The 16,465-nt window shown below is 41.8% G+C and overlaps 1 protein-coding gene across 5 annotated transcripts in view; it reads right to left on the minus strand.

The window, feature by feature from the left end:
- Nucleotides 1-1,309: 1,309 nt before the first annotated feature.
- klhl32 (kelch-like family member 32) overlaps nt 1,310-16,465 on the minus strand; it is a 35,163-nt gene continuing 20,007 nt past the window's right edge. For 3 of the 5 annotated variants that reach the window (XM_079561770.1, XM_079561769.1, XM_079561768.1), the window contains 7 exons: nt 15,095-15,193; nt 12,969-13,184; nt 6,960-7,686; nt 6,569-6,627; nt 4,563-4,755; nt 3,786-3,880; nt 1,310-2,594 (listed from right to left, as the gene is read on the minus strand). In XM_079561770.1, the coding sequence (XP_079417896.1) occupies nt 2,433-2,594; nt 3,786-3,880; nt 4,563-4,755; nt 6,569-6,627; nt 6,960-7,686; nt 12,969-13,184; nt 15,095-15,193 (1,551 nt within the window). In that variant the 3' untranslated portion in view covers nt 1,310-2,432. The remainder of the gene's footprint in view (nt 2,595-3,785; nt 3,881-4,562; nt 4,756-6,568; nt 6,628-6,959; nt 7,687-12,968; nt 13,185-15,094; nt 15,194-16,465) is intronic. The other 2 variants (XM_079561767.1, XM_079561766.1) reach the window with 2 other exon arrangements.

The following is a 16,465-nucleotide window of genomic DNA, read 5'->3' on the forward strand; positions in this document are numbered from 1 at the left end:
GAGATTTAGATTAATGCACAGCTCCAAGTGAAAGTAAGAAAAACTGATTACTGAATTTTCCTGACTATAAGTCGCACCAGCCTTGGCAACTACCTGGGCCTGCACCTTTGACAAGCCTCTCCCGGCATCACGTTGTTCAAGCACCCATTTGCGAACTTGTTCCTCTAGCTGTGGTTAGTTTTTTTTTGGTTTTCTTTACTGCAACAAGAGTAACCTCCATTTGTCGCCAGGCCCTTAAAAGTTTCTCACTCCAAACTTGCTTTCTGCTGCTCGAGTACCGTTTTTTAAATCTTCAGTGGTACAGGAGTAGCAGATGCTGATACACAAGCCTAGAGCGCCCTTTTAGTGGCTGTCAGTGTGACGATAACAAACGTGAAATTATATATTTTGATATATAAGTCACACCTGAGTATAAATTGCACCTCCAGCCAAACATTGAATAAAAGTGGGGCTTATAGTCTGGTAATTACGGTAACAGCTGAAATGCAAACTTTTAACTAACTTTTACACATTATTCAGATGTAGCAGCATAGTGCTGGACATTCCAAATTCACAACTTTGCTGAGTTTTGAGCAAACCCTCCATTTTCAGCAGCACAAAGAACGGAGAGCAGCTTCTATAGAGTACTGTTTGTTCTGTTTCTCTCTCGCCTCGCCAAGTCGCAGCAATCTCTCGCAATCCGACTTTAGTTTGCACCTAATCACACGAAGTCTCACTCCTGTCTCCCACAATCACCCAGCTCCATTTTCTGTCATTGCTAGTCATTTTGCGAGTCTCATCAAACTGCAATGCATCCCTTCATCTGTGCTCTCTCTGCCAGGCTGCATTCCTGCTCTCGGCGCTATCAGAGCTGGTGGTGAAGAGAAGGCTGGCAATGGAGATGAAGCCTTGAATTAATGTTCAATTATCTATACAGCGGTTCCCAAACTGAGGCGCGTGGGTACTGCTGGCACCAGAAATGCACAAGTCTCAAACCTCTGACCTGCAAGTCATTTCCCATAGTTATGTTCTGAACTGTTGGTACAATAAGAATGATATAAACACATAAACAAGAGTGTCCAAACAAGAAACAAAATCCATATCTTTCATTGGCATTGTTTAGACCTTTTATCCCCTTCACTAGTCCTAGTTATTCCTATACTTGTTTAGCCCCAGTTAAATCTGGGCTTGATTTTGTATCAAAGCAATACTGTATAGACAAAATTGACCACAGACCAGTAAGATGTAGAATGTTTATTTTTAATTATATTCTTTCACATAATCTTTCACACACAGATGGACAAACAAGGGAAAGTGCAGTGGTCATATATTGTTCATAGTAAAACAACAAAAGAATGAGACGGATATAAGATACAGTACTGTGCAAAAGACACAAGAACCCATGCATGGGATCAAGAAAGAGAAAGGACAAAAATATATCAAAAGAAGCACTGGTTCTATCTTGCATTGGTAAAACAACTTCTAGTTCAGAGACGGCTGTTTTTTCATTAAATATCAATGATACCAATAAAAACAGATTCACACCAGTTCATAATTTGTCTTTGCCCCATCTTTGACATGTTCTAAATAAATACATTTCTGTAGTCATTAAAGCAGTGGTTCTTCACCGGTGCAGCATTGGACCCATACCAGTCTATAACGTCCAGCCATGACCCAAATAAGAATATCAAAGTAATACTACAATGCACCATAAGTGTTTTGTTGAGTCAAACATTGTTCATAAGGCTGATAATGCACAGTCATTTCGGGGCAGGCTTTTGACCCACCAGTTGAGAACCAAGACCATTTTCAGTATTTACACAGTACTGTATTTTGCAATCACTGGGGAATGGTGATAATTAATAATAATGCTTTGGATGACAAAAGCAGACATTCGTGTCAGTTTCACCGTTTTAAGGTCCTGAGTGTATAAACGTATTAAAAACACTCTTTAATTTACACTCGACAAGCAACAAATAAAACAGTACAGTAAATAGTTATTATGTTACTCAAATAAGAGTCAGCTCAGTCTTGGATCCAGTTTCAGTTGCTCCTTAAAGTGCACAACAAAAATAGTTTCAACAGGTTTAAAACAATAAAATAAAAGGATCTGGAGAACTGGAAATATATGTATAATGTAAATATTGTAACATTTTTTAAAAGCTTTAGCCTCTTTTTGGCTTGTCCAGCATTTTTTTTGGGCCATGAACAGTGGAACGGCATATTATATACCAGATTTAAGCTAAGACTATAATATACTCAAGTACTTTTTACACATTGTTGACAATACTTTAAAAACAGATGCCTTGGCCTTTGAGGAAATGTGCAAGATACTACTGGTACAGTAAAAGAAGTCCCATACAGATGCTTGTAACACATGTGCCAGAATTGTCCAGTCTCCAAAATCGAGCATGTAGTGTTTTTAGTGTTATTGATGCATTATTCAGCAGTGGTCAGACAGTCCCAATTCTGTGATGGGGTACTTGCAGCGTCTGCAGGTTTGGGCACGTGGAATAAGGAGCTGGAAGAAAACAGGTGGCTATTCCATTTGAGGCGAATGGCAGTGTTGGTCCATAGAAAACCTCCTCCTTGCCCTCTGTACTCAGATCTAGCACCTGGGAAAGGAGAAATCATGTTAGATTCAGTTTGAGTGTTCTCTAAACGTTGCAGTGGGTTTCTCTCTGGACCCAAGACATACTTTAAATTAATGTTCAGCAGTACACAATGTCTAAAACCTCATCCATTTATTTTCTTAATTTGGTGAGAAAACACTGTATCTCAAGGAACCACTTACCCATTCTCACATTCATGCAACGTGGGTTAACCTCTTAACCCCTGCTTGAACCAAGCACATTTTTTCCAGCTCGGTATTACCCAAATGTAAAAGCTTCTTGAAAAAAGTGTCGACATAGTGACGAAAATGAGGATGAAAACGCGCAAAAAAGTGGCAAAAGAGTGATGAAAAAGTTATTTTAAAAAAGCCACAAAAGCGTGGGGAAAAAAAACATGACAAGAACGTGATGAAAATGCAACAAGAAAGCTACCAAAAACATGACAAAACATGAAAAAAATAATAATAAAAAAGCGACAAAAACATGATTAAAGAATGATAAATAAGCCACAAAAGACCGACATAAAAGGGAATGAAAACGCAACAAAAAAGCCTTAAAAAAGGGCAAAAGATTTAAAAAAAAAAAAAAAAAGACAAAAGACACTTAAAAAAATGTATGCCAAATTTAAGCCAAGCTTTCCAGTCGAGAAGCTTTTAGATTTGGGTGAAGCCGAACTGGAGAAAATGCGCTCGGTTAAAATGGAGGGAAAGAGGTTAAGTGTCTTACCCAAGTACACATTGACAGCATTTACACTGGCAAACGCTGGGATTGATATGCTGACTTTGAGATCAATGGCCGATTACTCAACCAACTGAGCTACTTTCGCCCCAAGTACAAAAGCTAGACTTCTATGTTACTTTGACTCACCTCCAGAACATGACACAACTTTGGCAGATAACTTAAATTTACACCAGTTGAAGTGACTTGGCCAGAAACATTTGGATTTGAGCCTGATTGTACTTAAAACCTGGCAACTCACAGCAACACTGACTGACTGAAATTGTAAATGTAATGATCGCAATCAACACATTTAGGCCAAATAATCTTTTCTAAAAAACAGACTTTGATTTTGTTTTGTTTGTTTATACCTCTAAAAACATTCTGAAATATGTCAAAAAATGTCATCTCAATAGCAACACCAAAACTGTGCCGCGCTTGTCTCTAAACTCTGAACAGAGAAGTTTTGCCGCTCACCTGAATGCACGCCAGAGGCTCGTTGGTCCAAATGGAGTACCCTCCCACCACATAGATCCTGTCATCGTGGACTGCCACCCCGGACTCGTTCTGACCTGAGGAGGGCACAGATGACACAGTGCTGCAGTTTGCTGAGCTCAGGGCATTTTCTCAATACCACTTTCTTGTCCCCGCGAGGGCAAAAGAGCGGGAGAAATGATGCAAAAGCAGTGACTTTGCAGTGAACTTATGAGATTGGAGGGCACATGTTCCTGTTTTTAAACTGCAGTGAAAATACGCATCGTCAAGGGTAAGATTTTAGGTTCCTCTTTATTCAATTCTAACAGCTTTGTGTTTTAAATTACTCAAAAGATTCTAATAATGGAATTCTGAAATGGTTGTGATTATATACGCAAGTGTAGTCTGATCTTGCATCTGAAACAAGTCATGTTTGTGTCATACACTTCAACATGTGTTGGTTGTGTGGTACTGAACTGGGGGCCATAAGTTGTTTTCAAGGTATGATTTTATTTTATTTTTTAAATCATACCTTTAGGTCATTGACAATGTATTTGATATACATTTTGGCTTCAAATTATGAGTGTCAATCACATTTTTGAGTGGCTAGTTGTTCGCATGCCAGTTGTGGAGGAAGCAAGGCCTGAAAAGTTTGGAAACCCTTGCTGAAAGAGAATTCTATTGGTTTCAGACTATTAAACCAATATCAATCCTCTCTTTTTATATTTTGGAATAATTCCACATACTGTTATTGCCTGTGTGCTTTGTTTTGTTTCCCACCTGTGAGCAGACTAAAGCAGCAGCGCGTCCACTGGTCCATGTCCATATTATACGAGTCGATGTGCCTGACCAGTATCCGGTCATTGTTGTAGTCCAAATCATTCCCACCGAGCACGTAGAGATTCCTCCTCACCGCCGCCATGACGTGGTACACCCGCCTCTGTAACATAGGACTGCGCGCCAACCACTGGTCCTATAGGCACAGGGCACAAAGAGCGATAGACGGCGCCAAGGCAGGCAGAAGGAGTCATAGGAAGAAGAGAATGAGGAGATGAAGGAGGTGAAATGTAGTGCAAAGTAGACACCCAGATAGGAACACAGGGGTGGCAGGGTAGGGGGGCAGAAAGGGGAACGATGAATAAGAAGATTAATATTTAAGCAGATCCATGCATGGGTAATTGATGTATGCTCAGCGCTAGATAAATAACGTGACACTGGAGCCGTGGTCTCTGCTAATGACTTCCCTCCCTATTTCTAATCATATGTTTCAGCCACTCCATTTTACACCGAGGATCCCTGCTCATTTCACTAAGTGTGCCAGAGCTTATTCTATGTCCGTGTGTGTGTGTGTGTGTGTGTGTGTGTGTGTGTGTGTGTGTGTGTGTGTGTGTGTGTGTGTGTGTGTGTGTGTGTGTGAGAGAGAGAGCGAGGGTGCGCTTGATTGAGGCAGGGAATGTGTGTGCGTCTGCTGGGAGCTGACGGGTGGCCATCTGTTGAGGGGAGAGTGGGTGGGGGGTTGCTGTGCTGCTCTGGCAGGTGAATGCAGATCCGCGGTGAATACAAATGAGATTCTCTCCCTCTCTCTCACTTTCTCTCTCCGTACTTTTTTTTTTCCTCTCCCTCCGCTGGATCCTTGCTTCGTTCCCTCACTTCCCTTCCTCGCAGACGTGTACAAACACAGACCCATATGGAGGTGCACCTTAAGCGTATATACACTCCCCCACATTATATACGGCCTTAACAAGATCCAAGCGTCTTTAGCAGCTGGCTCATATACGTACACAAACACAAAGCTTCATGCATTCCATCAGTGAGTCCTGAATAGTGGCACCGCACAGTGCACATAAAAGTAGTGTAACAATCGCATCTTTTATAATGAAATGGCGGCCTATGTCTTTCTTGTTTCAAAGCTTTGTTTGTAAGCTGTACGTTGTTAAACCGTATTGGACATTTTAGGTTTTATGATTTTAATGTTTACTTATTCATCTTCTTATTGTGTTGAGCTTGGCAGTTTTTTCTGTCCGCCAAAGCAGGACTTCAGAGTTCAAAAGTGCCTGGCTGCATGTTAAGAAAGAATAGTTTTAAGAAATTTGCTTCAGTAAGATTAATTTACAATAGAGTACTGAACTTCTTTATAATCTTTAAAAATGTTGAAATTACACCTTCAGATGGTTGAAAGTTTTGTGTTGTACAGATTAAAGATGTAACAGAATGTCAAAACTTCTTTCAAAGCAAAGAGACTGAAGTGTTCTTTCAGTTTACTGTGTCGATATAGTATGAGGAAAAGACAGGTGTCTCTAACACTTTTACAATAGGTGATAAGAAATTGTGTGTACTTCAAGGTATGCTGTTAAACTTCACATTCCCATTTTCACAAACGTCTTTGCTTCTGTAAAATGTGTTCCTAATATTTTCCATATGTTACAAAAATCAATTAGCAGGCTCTTGACACCTGCATGTTGTGTAATCCATCACCGCGAACAGAAGGTCTTCATTAATTTTCCATAGTCTCATTATAGCACAATATTAATGTAGTTTAGGTTAAAAATGCTTCACAAAAACCTGGCAAACTTCCAATACTGTCTATATACAGTACTTAGAAATTACATGTATGGAGGTTTTTCTGTAATTATATGAAGGTAGCATGACTGATATGTTATGTAGACAGGTCAGGTTACAAGTCAGTAATTTGTAATTATTTGCCATAGTGGCGTAATAGTATTTTGCTTTATATTGTAATAACATGGGTGTCATATCATCATGTTTAATAGATGAATAAAATGTACCTGTTCTGGGTCGTACACCATGAGCCGATTCTGGTACTGAGCTGTGTTTGTCACTCCACCTGCAAACCAAAGAGACAACAAATTCATTTTTTCATTCTTAAGTCTCCAACAACTCTTTACAAATGCTCTCAAAAGTATAGCTTTTGTTATTTTTTACATAAAATAACAGAGTACAAACTTAATGAATAAATTACAAAACCTTTCTTATTTTGTTGTCTTTAGTTAAATTCCTGGTGGACTCTATAATTACAAGCTTTGTTATGGGAATACCATTTTCAGATTTCCCTGTTGTTTTTAACTAATGAAAATAATCTCGAAGTTGCATTAAAATGAATTCTGTTTTTCTTCACTCCTTCACACACAGAAATAAGTAAAACTATGTTACTTTTACCTGAGATCCAGAGCAGGTCATCTGCCACACACCCGGCGTGGCAGGACAGTGATCGGTCAAAGGGCTGCACAAACATCCACTTGTTTTTCTTGGGACAGTAGCGCTCCACCGAGGGCAGCACCTGCCTCAGCTCGTTCCTGCCCCCCACAGCGTATAGGTATTGTCCCAAAGCTCCCAGGACAAAATGTTCCCTACAAACTTTCATCGGCGCAATTTCTGTCCAGCGATTTCCTCTCGGGTCGTACCGACAAGCAGTCCTCACCGCACACGTCCTCCCTGTCGCATGTTCCACCTCCCCTCCCACCACAAAAAGAAAGTTCCCCATTACTGCTACGCAATGATGACTCCGTCCCATGGGCATAGGGGCTAGTTCACTCCAATTGGACCCTCCTGCTACCCGTACATGATCCTGGGCGGCAGGATTGAAGTATTTCAGCTCACGAACTCGGCTAACTTCTCGCTTCCTTCCACCGACAATGTACAGTGTCAAGGACTGGAATCTAGGTCTAGTTCTGGCTGATTGCTGCAGAGGCTGGGCATAGGTAGCATGGTGGTAGTCCAAGGCTTCCTCCACTAGGGTGGCAGCAGTGGGACTGGACTGGACCAAGGGGTGATTTCGGGCAAGGTGGTGCAGAGTGGGGACATCCATGAGGCCATAGCGGACGTGCTGCAGGAGATCCTCAGTGTACTGGTAGCGACAGTCGTGTTCAAGCCAAAGGACGACCAACTGGAAAGCAGACGAAAAATCAGTCAGAAGTTGCTTACAAGAAAGGGTTAAAGGACTAATAATGATGGCTTACATTTACACGTATTGCGCTATTCAAGCCTGTGTTACCGAGTTTCTCAAAGTGCCACACTGTAGTCGTTATTCATTCACTCCATACTCAGTGGTGGCAAGCTACTATTAATGTAGCCAAAGCCACAGATTGGGGGTAGACTGAAGGAAGCAAGGCTACCAATCTGTGCCATCAGCCCCTCCGACCACCACCAACCACTCACGCACGCACGCACGCACGCACGCACGCACGCACGCACGCACGCACGCACGCACGCACGCACGCACGCACGCACGCACGCACACACACACACACACACACACACACACACACACACACACACACACACACACACACACACACACTTCTATCTTAGTGAGGACACTCATAGACATAATGTACTACCCAGACCCTAACCCTAAGCCCCCTAACCCTAACCTTAATCCTAGCCCTAATCCCAATCTTAAACCAATTCTAACCCTAAAACCACATCTTGACCCTCAAACAGTCCTTCAAATAAGTGAGGACCACCCAAAATGTCCTCACTTTTCAAAAATGTCCTCACTCTGTACAAGAACACGCATACAAACACACACGCGCACTCACACATTCTGGCCTATTGTACATGTTTTTAGTTGTGGGGAAACCAGAGTGCCCAGAGAAAACCTACACCGATATGGGGAGAACGTGCAAACTCCACAAAGAAAGACCCCGTCACACTCAAACTACTGTTCCAAACTCCCCTTGAGTTAAAGTAGGTTGTATAGTCTGAATATTTGTGGGATGAGTTGATATGATTAAGAGGAAAGCTTTGTCATCTGTGCACCAACAAAGAAGTTACTCTGAACTTTGTGGAGGTAAAGGAAACAGGTGGTACATTGTTTTGAATAGAGGGGGAGCAGCAGAACCCACAGCAGAAGCCAATAGTGTATGCAGCATACATTATCTCAACCCAAACAAAGCCACCTTTCTTCTCTCCCCACTCTAATCCGCTCAAAAGGTGGAAATATGCAACAGGCATGCAGTCCTCCTTCCTATGGTATGGGTGACAACTCCACTGTATGCACACACACCCCCACCCCCCCCACACTCCCCACCCCACTCATAGCTGTGAAGTGACAGTGTGTGTATGTGTGTGTGCAGCAGCTGACTGTGAAGGTCACGCAGCATCACACAACTTCCTCAAGGCACAGAATAAATCAACTTCTGCTTTTTCCCTTCGCTCTTAAAAGTGTTAGAGTGTGGAGGTATGCAAGTGTGTGTGTGAATGAGGGACAATGCTAGAGGGGGAAGCAAAGGATGGCACAGAGGATACAGGCAAAAAAAAAAGCTGGAAACGAGTGTTTAATGTTACTGAGGCTTCTGTCAAACCTAACCACGAAATATTGGATATGTTGGATTGCTTCAACTTTTCTGACTTCCTCATACCATCCAAAGACATGTCTGTGTTAGAAGAAATAAATCCTGATTGGAACGAATGTTCAGGAGAATACTGTAGTTGTCAACATTGGTCTCTGTCAGCCCTGTGACAAACTAGCTATTGTACCCCACCTTAGGCCCATAGCTGTTGGGAAGGCTCCCACTAACCTAGTCACACAGGAAGAAAATTAATGAAAGTGAAGCTATAGAAAATGTGATTTCCCAAGCATGAGAGATTCTAAGAAAACTCTCTGACGATGATTGACGGTTGGGCTATATCAGTCTGGTATATTGTGCCCACTCCCTCCGCCTCCACACTTTGGGACGAGGTTTGCCGTTCGCTTCCGTCTGATGGCCAAATTAACCTTCTGGGTGAAGTGAAGGAGGCCCAAAGCAGCCTAATCAGAGGCTGATTATGGCAGCGGCGGCTGGCTAAAGGGTCAGGGTAATTGTGCCATCAGAGGCCTGATTGTTTTCAATCAGACGGCCGGCCGAGTGACAGCTGGGGGATTGGGGCCCTGATGGAGCCGCGGTGGGCCTAATCAGAGAGGAGAAGGGGCGAGAGACACTGAGACAGGGAGAGAGGGGGACACGGGAGGGGGGGCTGATTGGTGCAAATGAACAGTCAAAACCCCACCTTGTACCGGCGCTTTTTCCTCCACAATCTCTTCAGACTCTGCAGTTCATCAGGCATGCATATTCACACACGCCCAGACCAGCGAGTCGATCACACACACAAACTCTCCTCATACCCTCCGCAATATAAACAAACAGCATGAGTTACAGATGACAGAGTTTAATTTGTTACTTATTAGTCTGCCTGCTTTGGTGCGCTGTTTGTCAGTCATGCATTTCTAGGTGTGGTACTCTGCTTTTTTTCATGTAATAAAAATGTGCGTAATTTTCACAGATTCAAAAGTAGAAATGATGGCTTTCAACTTCTCACCAAAATATACATTTATTTATCATCTTTGCAGCATTTGTATTTTGCTCACTTACTTAAAGTACAATGTATCGTGACAGATCGTTTAAACCAATTGTTATCTGTTTACCGTTGTACAAGTTACTTTTATAGTGTCCAATACATGAATCATGAGTGAAGTGAAAATGTCATCAAGTTTGGGGAAATTTTATTAATTTCTTTGCTTTCCCATACAAATACCGAGACAATCAATCCGATCCAAGTAGAACTTCAATATGCAACAAGAAGAAATGGGAGTGAGACATTATACATATATATAAAAACTCTTCCTCACCCTCCGTGTGCGGTCTCTTTTTTTTCCTCCAAGCTCGGATCCTCTACCAGAGGCCTGGGAGGTTGAGGGTTCAGCGCAGTAACTTTGCTGTTCCTAGAACTGCACTTTTCTGGACCGAGATGTCTGATAAATGTCCTGGGATCTGCTGAGCCACTCTTCAACGACCACGGGCACCACTGATGCCTTCACCCTCCAGGTTTTCTCCAGCTCTTCTCTGAGCCCCTGGTATTTCTCTAGTTTCTCGTGTTCCTTTTTCCTGATGTTGAAGTCGCTTGGTATTGCTATGTCGACCACAACGTCTTTCCTCTGCTCTTTGTCCACCACCACAATGTCTGGTTGATTTGCCATTACCATTCTGTCCGTCTGGATCTGGAAGTCCCACAGGATCTTGGCTCGGTCATTCTCGACCACCTTTGGAGGTGTTTCCCACTTTGACCTTGGGGATTCCAGCCCATACTCTGCACAGATGTTCCTGTACATTATACCAGCCACTTGGTTATGGTGCTCCATGTAACTTTCCCTGCCAGCATCTTACACCCTGCAGTTATGTGCTGGATTGTCTCATTGGCCTCTTTGCACAGTTTACACCTGGGGTCTTGTCTGGTGTGATAGATCTGGGCCTCTATTGCTCTGGTGCTCAAGGCCTGCTCCTGTGCAGCCATGATGAGTGCCTCTGTGCTGTCCTTCAGTCCAGCTCTGTCTAGCCATTGGTAGGATTTCTGTATATCCGCCACTTCAGTTTGTTTCGGTAGTACATTCGGTGTAGGGGCTTGTCCTCCCATGACGGGACCTCCAGCACCTCATCTTCTGTTCCCCATTGTCTGAGACATTCACTGAGCACGTCATCTGTTGGAGCCTTGTCCTTGATGTACTTATGGATCTTGGATATTTCATCCTGGATAGTGGTTCTCACACTCACTAGTCCTCGGCCTCCTTCCTCACGGCTAGCGTACAGTCTCAGAGTGCTGGATTTGGGGTGGAACCCTCCGTGCATGGTTAGGAGCTTTCGCGTCTTAACATCTGTGGTCTGTATCTCATCCTTTGGCCAGTTTATTATTCCTGCAGGGTATCTTCTGATTACTGGCCTCTAGCTGTTGATTGCCCGGGACTTGTTCTTGCCATTGAGCTGGCTTCTTAGGACCTATATATATATATACATTTTTGTAAACTTTCCTTGCCATCCACAAAAGTTTAAGGATTTAGATCAGGGAAACCCGCAGCATGGTCCAAAAGACTGATGTTATTCTCCTGGAAGAAGTCCTTTGTCCCACAGGTATTGTGAACTGTAGTGTTGTCCTGACGAAAAACCCAGTTGTCTTCAGTCATGAGGGATACTCTCTGCAACATCTGCACCGAGCTAGCTGCCGTTTGAAGCTCCATTGTTCCACTGAAGGAACAGCTCCTCCACTGAGGCGCGTAGAAAAACATCTCAGGAGGATCTGTTTGTCACGCCAGTAACCATTAAGGCTAAATTTTTTCTCATCAGAGAATAAAACTTTCTTCCACTTTTTAATGTCCCATTTTGCTCTCTCTCGCAAAGTCCAAACTGTGGCGTTCAAGGAGAAGGCCCCGTATTTTGAGGAGGTTTTTGTTTTGAAGAGCTTTGGGTTGAGAATCCTTCAGCTCAGTATTGGTGACATATTTTTAGGGGTGACTTTTTTGTTCCATAAGGATCTTTTAAGACAATCAAAATGACTGCCTTACTGCATCTCACCTCAACAGTGATGGCGTGCTGCGAGAGGCCCTGCAGCTCAACAACAATGAGAATTTGTTTTTACATTTGCCATCAGGACGTCATTACAGTGTGAATACCTGACAGCAAATTACACTGAATCCGTTTTGCACAGATTTGGCCTTTTGTGGCATGTGGTCCTAAACTTTTGTTTAGCAGAAAAACAGCCTATTTTACTGTTGTTTTCAATAAATAAAAAAATGCATCAAAACAACTTGAGGCATTTAGAAGTTCCACTTAGAACCTTGCTAAGAGCCAACCATGCATCTACTGCATGCAATGCAAGCATGTTTGTATAGTAGAGATAGAGAGATTTGCAGATTTGGTAAAATCTGTAATATTCAACTATAATTAGAATCATAATATTCATAATATTTGATTAATTTAATCATTTAATCAGACTGGTAATGGTGATAATTAATATATTAATTATCACCATACTTCCCCTCCTGGAAACGCCACATTAACGTGGTGGAGGGGTTTGAGCACCCGAATGATCCTGAGAGATATGTTGTCGGGGGCTTCGTGCCCCTGGTAGGGTCCTAGATGACGGGCCAGACAAAGAGCAGTTCAGAAGCCCCCTGTGAGAGACCAACAGGCCCGTTTAATCGTGAGGTCGTCCTCCTGTGGACCCACCACCTGCAGGAGGAGCCATAAGGGGCTGGCGCAATGTGATTTGGGCAGCTCCAACAGCTGAGCCCACGACCCGGCAATGGACAAGTGGAAAAAAAAGGATGGATGGATGGATGGATGGATGGATGGATGGATGGATGGATGAATTATCACCATACTTATTATAATTATAACCACAAAATGTGTGGGATACCTTCCATATGTCATCCTCGCTAAGGGAGGTGAGGCGGTCACTCTTCAGGACCTCCCGGAGCAGGCGATAGGGCAGCTGCAGGGCCTCGTCCTGCTGGCTCTGGCTCAGCTCAGAGAGATGCTCCACCAGGAAGCCCACCACAGCCTCCTCCAGCGCGGGCAAGTGGAAGAGGTCAGCAACGCGGTACAGCTCTAAGTAGTTCACACTGCTCAGCTCCTAAAAGCAGGTAATATGTACAAAACTGCTCAGAGGCTGGAGAGAGATTGTAACATAATTCAATTCTGCACTTGTTAAGACATAAAATAAAGACATCTTCTGTATATTGTTTTACACTGAAAGTGGCCAAATGCAATAAGTGAAAATTACTTCAGATGAACAGAAAAACAATGAAGAGAAGAATATCAAATCATGTAACGTCAAACTTTAGTGGAATAAGACTGCCATCTTCTGGCCGTTCAAGCAGTAACCGCCGCACACAATCCTGCTAACTGAAGCAGTGCAACTCAAATCATTTAACATTAAAATAAAGTATACAATTTCAGTGCTGTATACATTAAAACTTGTTATTATTGTTAAAACTTTTTGAATCGAAAAGGTAGATCGCATTTAGTTTAGAGTTCTAGATTGTGCCGTCTTATTGCAAAGCATTATGGGATTGACAGCAGACTCATCAGTATTGAGCAGACTCAATGTGTTTTTAAACTTTAGGCAAGGCTTTATATTAAGGGGTGATAATTAAGTATTAATAAGCTATTAATAAGCATAGGCCATGAATAATATGTTTGCAAGGATATTAATAAGATGCACATTATACTATTAACAACTACCATAATAATAGGCCATGAATAATATTCTTATTCCTGGCCAACCCTAATCCTAACCCTTACCCTAAACAGATTACTAATGCTAATTAATATCTTATTAATACTTAGCGAACACTCCTTACTATAAAGCGATACCTATTTTGATGACAATGCTCATGTTGCATGGTGGACAGTGATAGCCTCATGGTTATTGTTCACCATGAGGCTATCGCTGTCCACCATGCAACATGAGCATATCGCTATAACCTTTTTCAAAGACACACCAGAGATTTTAAAAAGTATAATATTGGCATTAATGTTCACGTTAAAACATTTGGACATCACAGATAAATTTACCAATAGTGACTTGGCAGCTGAGTTGTTCCATGATTTCTCTATTTCTTTTATATTGTTTTAAGTTCTCGTTATTCTATGGACAATGTTTGCTAATACAAGGCGGATTTCCATGGTAACAGTGAATCTATAACATTCCAGCCTGTAAGCATAAAACGCAGGTGAAGGCAAAACACACTCGTGCTAGTTTTCAAATGAACATTGTTGATCTACTCAATTTTAATTGTGATGGCCTATCTAATCTCCAAGAATATGTTTACAGTCTTTAAGTGAGTTCAAGATTAGCATAAGTTATTTGACATTTTGAACATTTTTCAAAATAACAAATCTTAAATGTTAAATGTGCAAAAAATAAATTCCAGCTGAAATCTCGAAGTGGGTGTAGATTTTCTGTAGCACAGTCAGAATTATTCACATAATTGAATTTGCAATTAAGCCTTGGAGCCACCAGATGGCGGCCAATAGCTGTCCTGTCACCTACAGTGGCTCTCCAGAGGAGGGGTTGCAGTTACAGAACATTCAAAGTCTATATTATGTAACACAAATGATTTTGCGACATTCTTAACCCAATTTTCCTTGTCTGCAGCATCTGGCCAAGTATTGAAGAATTAAAGCGAGATTTTCTGTCCACGTTGGTCCTTATCAGTGTGTAATAAAAGAATGAATCAACAGCTCCCGGAAAGCACGTATGAAGTTGAATTAATAAATTACAAGAAGTACATTTTATTTTTATTAATCTTAAAATATCACACATGATCTATAGGTGGGTTATATATATTTAAGGGCAAGTCAAAGCAGCTTGAAGTCGCTAGGAGATTGGAAATGGGATGTACCAGTAAATCTCATGTCCATTAAAGTCAGTCAGTCAGTCAGTCAAGAGAGAGTTCTGAAGTCTATTCTAATACAATTTTTCTACCCTCAAAAGGTCAAAATACTGACAATATGCACGTTCATTTCTGGCGCGCTTACCTGGATCAGGTAGTGTGAGCAAAGACCCAGGAGCTCCAGTAACTGTAGGTGGCTCCCTGCAGACAGGACGTCCTGTATGACCGCAGGCTCCAGGACAATCTGACCAGAGGGACAAAAAAGAGAGCGTGTCAGATGCTGCAAATTCAGCAAACTCTACCACGCCACCGCAAATTTACCTCACAAAACTACTGAGTGGAGGACATGCAGCATCTGAGAATATACCTTATTGTTCTACATCAACACTTCCAAACCACTGAAGCATATGAATGTGAGCACAATATTATGGCTCTACTTTTGTTTTGATTTTTACAGAGTATTCCTGTATTTTTTACTTAGCTGAACAGAGCATGCAGCATTCGACACTCTTGTACGTAATTGTATTACTCTTAGTTTGTTTTATATATGCAAGGTGGCTTTTTTTAATGACTGATGGAGCTAAACAGTGTAATTTCTCTCCAATTGATCCTACATGAGTTCTGACCAGCATTTTGGGAACCAACAAAACAACAAAAACTGGACTTCTCAGAAATCTAAACTTTGTAGACCACTCTTTTTGCAAGTTTTGTCTTTATAGTGAACACAGTAGTTTGAAGAATATATGTTTTTAACTTTCACTGCAGTCTATATTCATTTGAAATATCATGTGACTGACGCTTCAAAATAAGAACAAGCTAAAGATACTAACTGTTTGACAACATCTACTCACGGTTCTAAACTCCTAGATTGTTTGTGTGTGTTTAATTTTAGACAAGCATGATGAGTGTATTAATTTGACTTGGAGAATAACTGTGGCAGATTGCTAAGCATAATGGCAACTGCTCTAGCATGCATCTACAGCGTGATCATCTTAGCACCATATGATAATCATTACATCACTGAATCTGCCAAAATGCCTCCTGTCTATGTGAACGAACAGCAGTTAACATTTTCTGCTGAATATGCTACAAACCAGCCTTATAAATACAAAGCTATGGTGTGGAACCAGGCAAACACAAGCTTCAAGCACTCCGCTGAGCAAATGAGAGGACCCGTGTGCAGCAGGAAAGCGCTATCAAACGGAATGAGACGTAATAGCTGTTAACATAATAAGCATAAGAGCAGTAATCATGCTGCAGTTGCCAAACATATTGCTGCAGAATCTGTCTCCAAATTATTGTTACCGCAGCATCAGGTGACACGATATCCGTATCGCAACAAGCACCAATAGTAACGGCAAATCATTGAGGTCTTTTTTGCATACAAAGCCTAAAGCAAAACAGCATGGCATGCTAAAATGTGCAAAGTTCAGTTTTGATCATATTATCATTAATATTAATAAAACTGAGGGAGATTTGTCCCAACATTTGTCATCCTGGAATATGCCCGTGCCAT

This window comes from Gobius niger (assembly GCF_951799975.1).
Source record: "Gobius niger genome assembly, chromosome: 8".
Classification (NCBI taxonomy): Eukaryota; Metazoa; Chordata; class Actinopteri; order Gobiiformes; family Gobiidae; genus Gobius; species Gobius niger.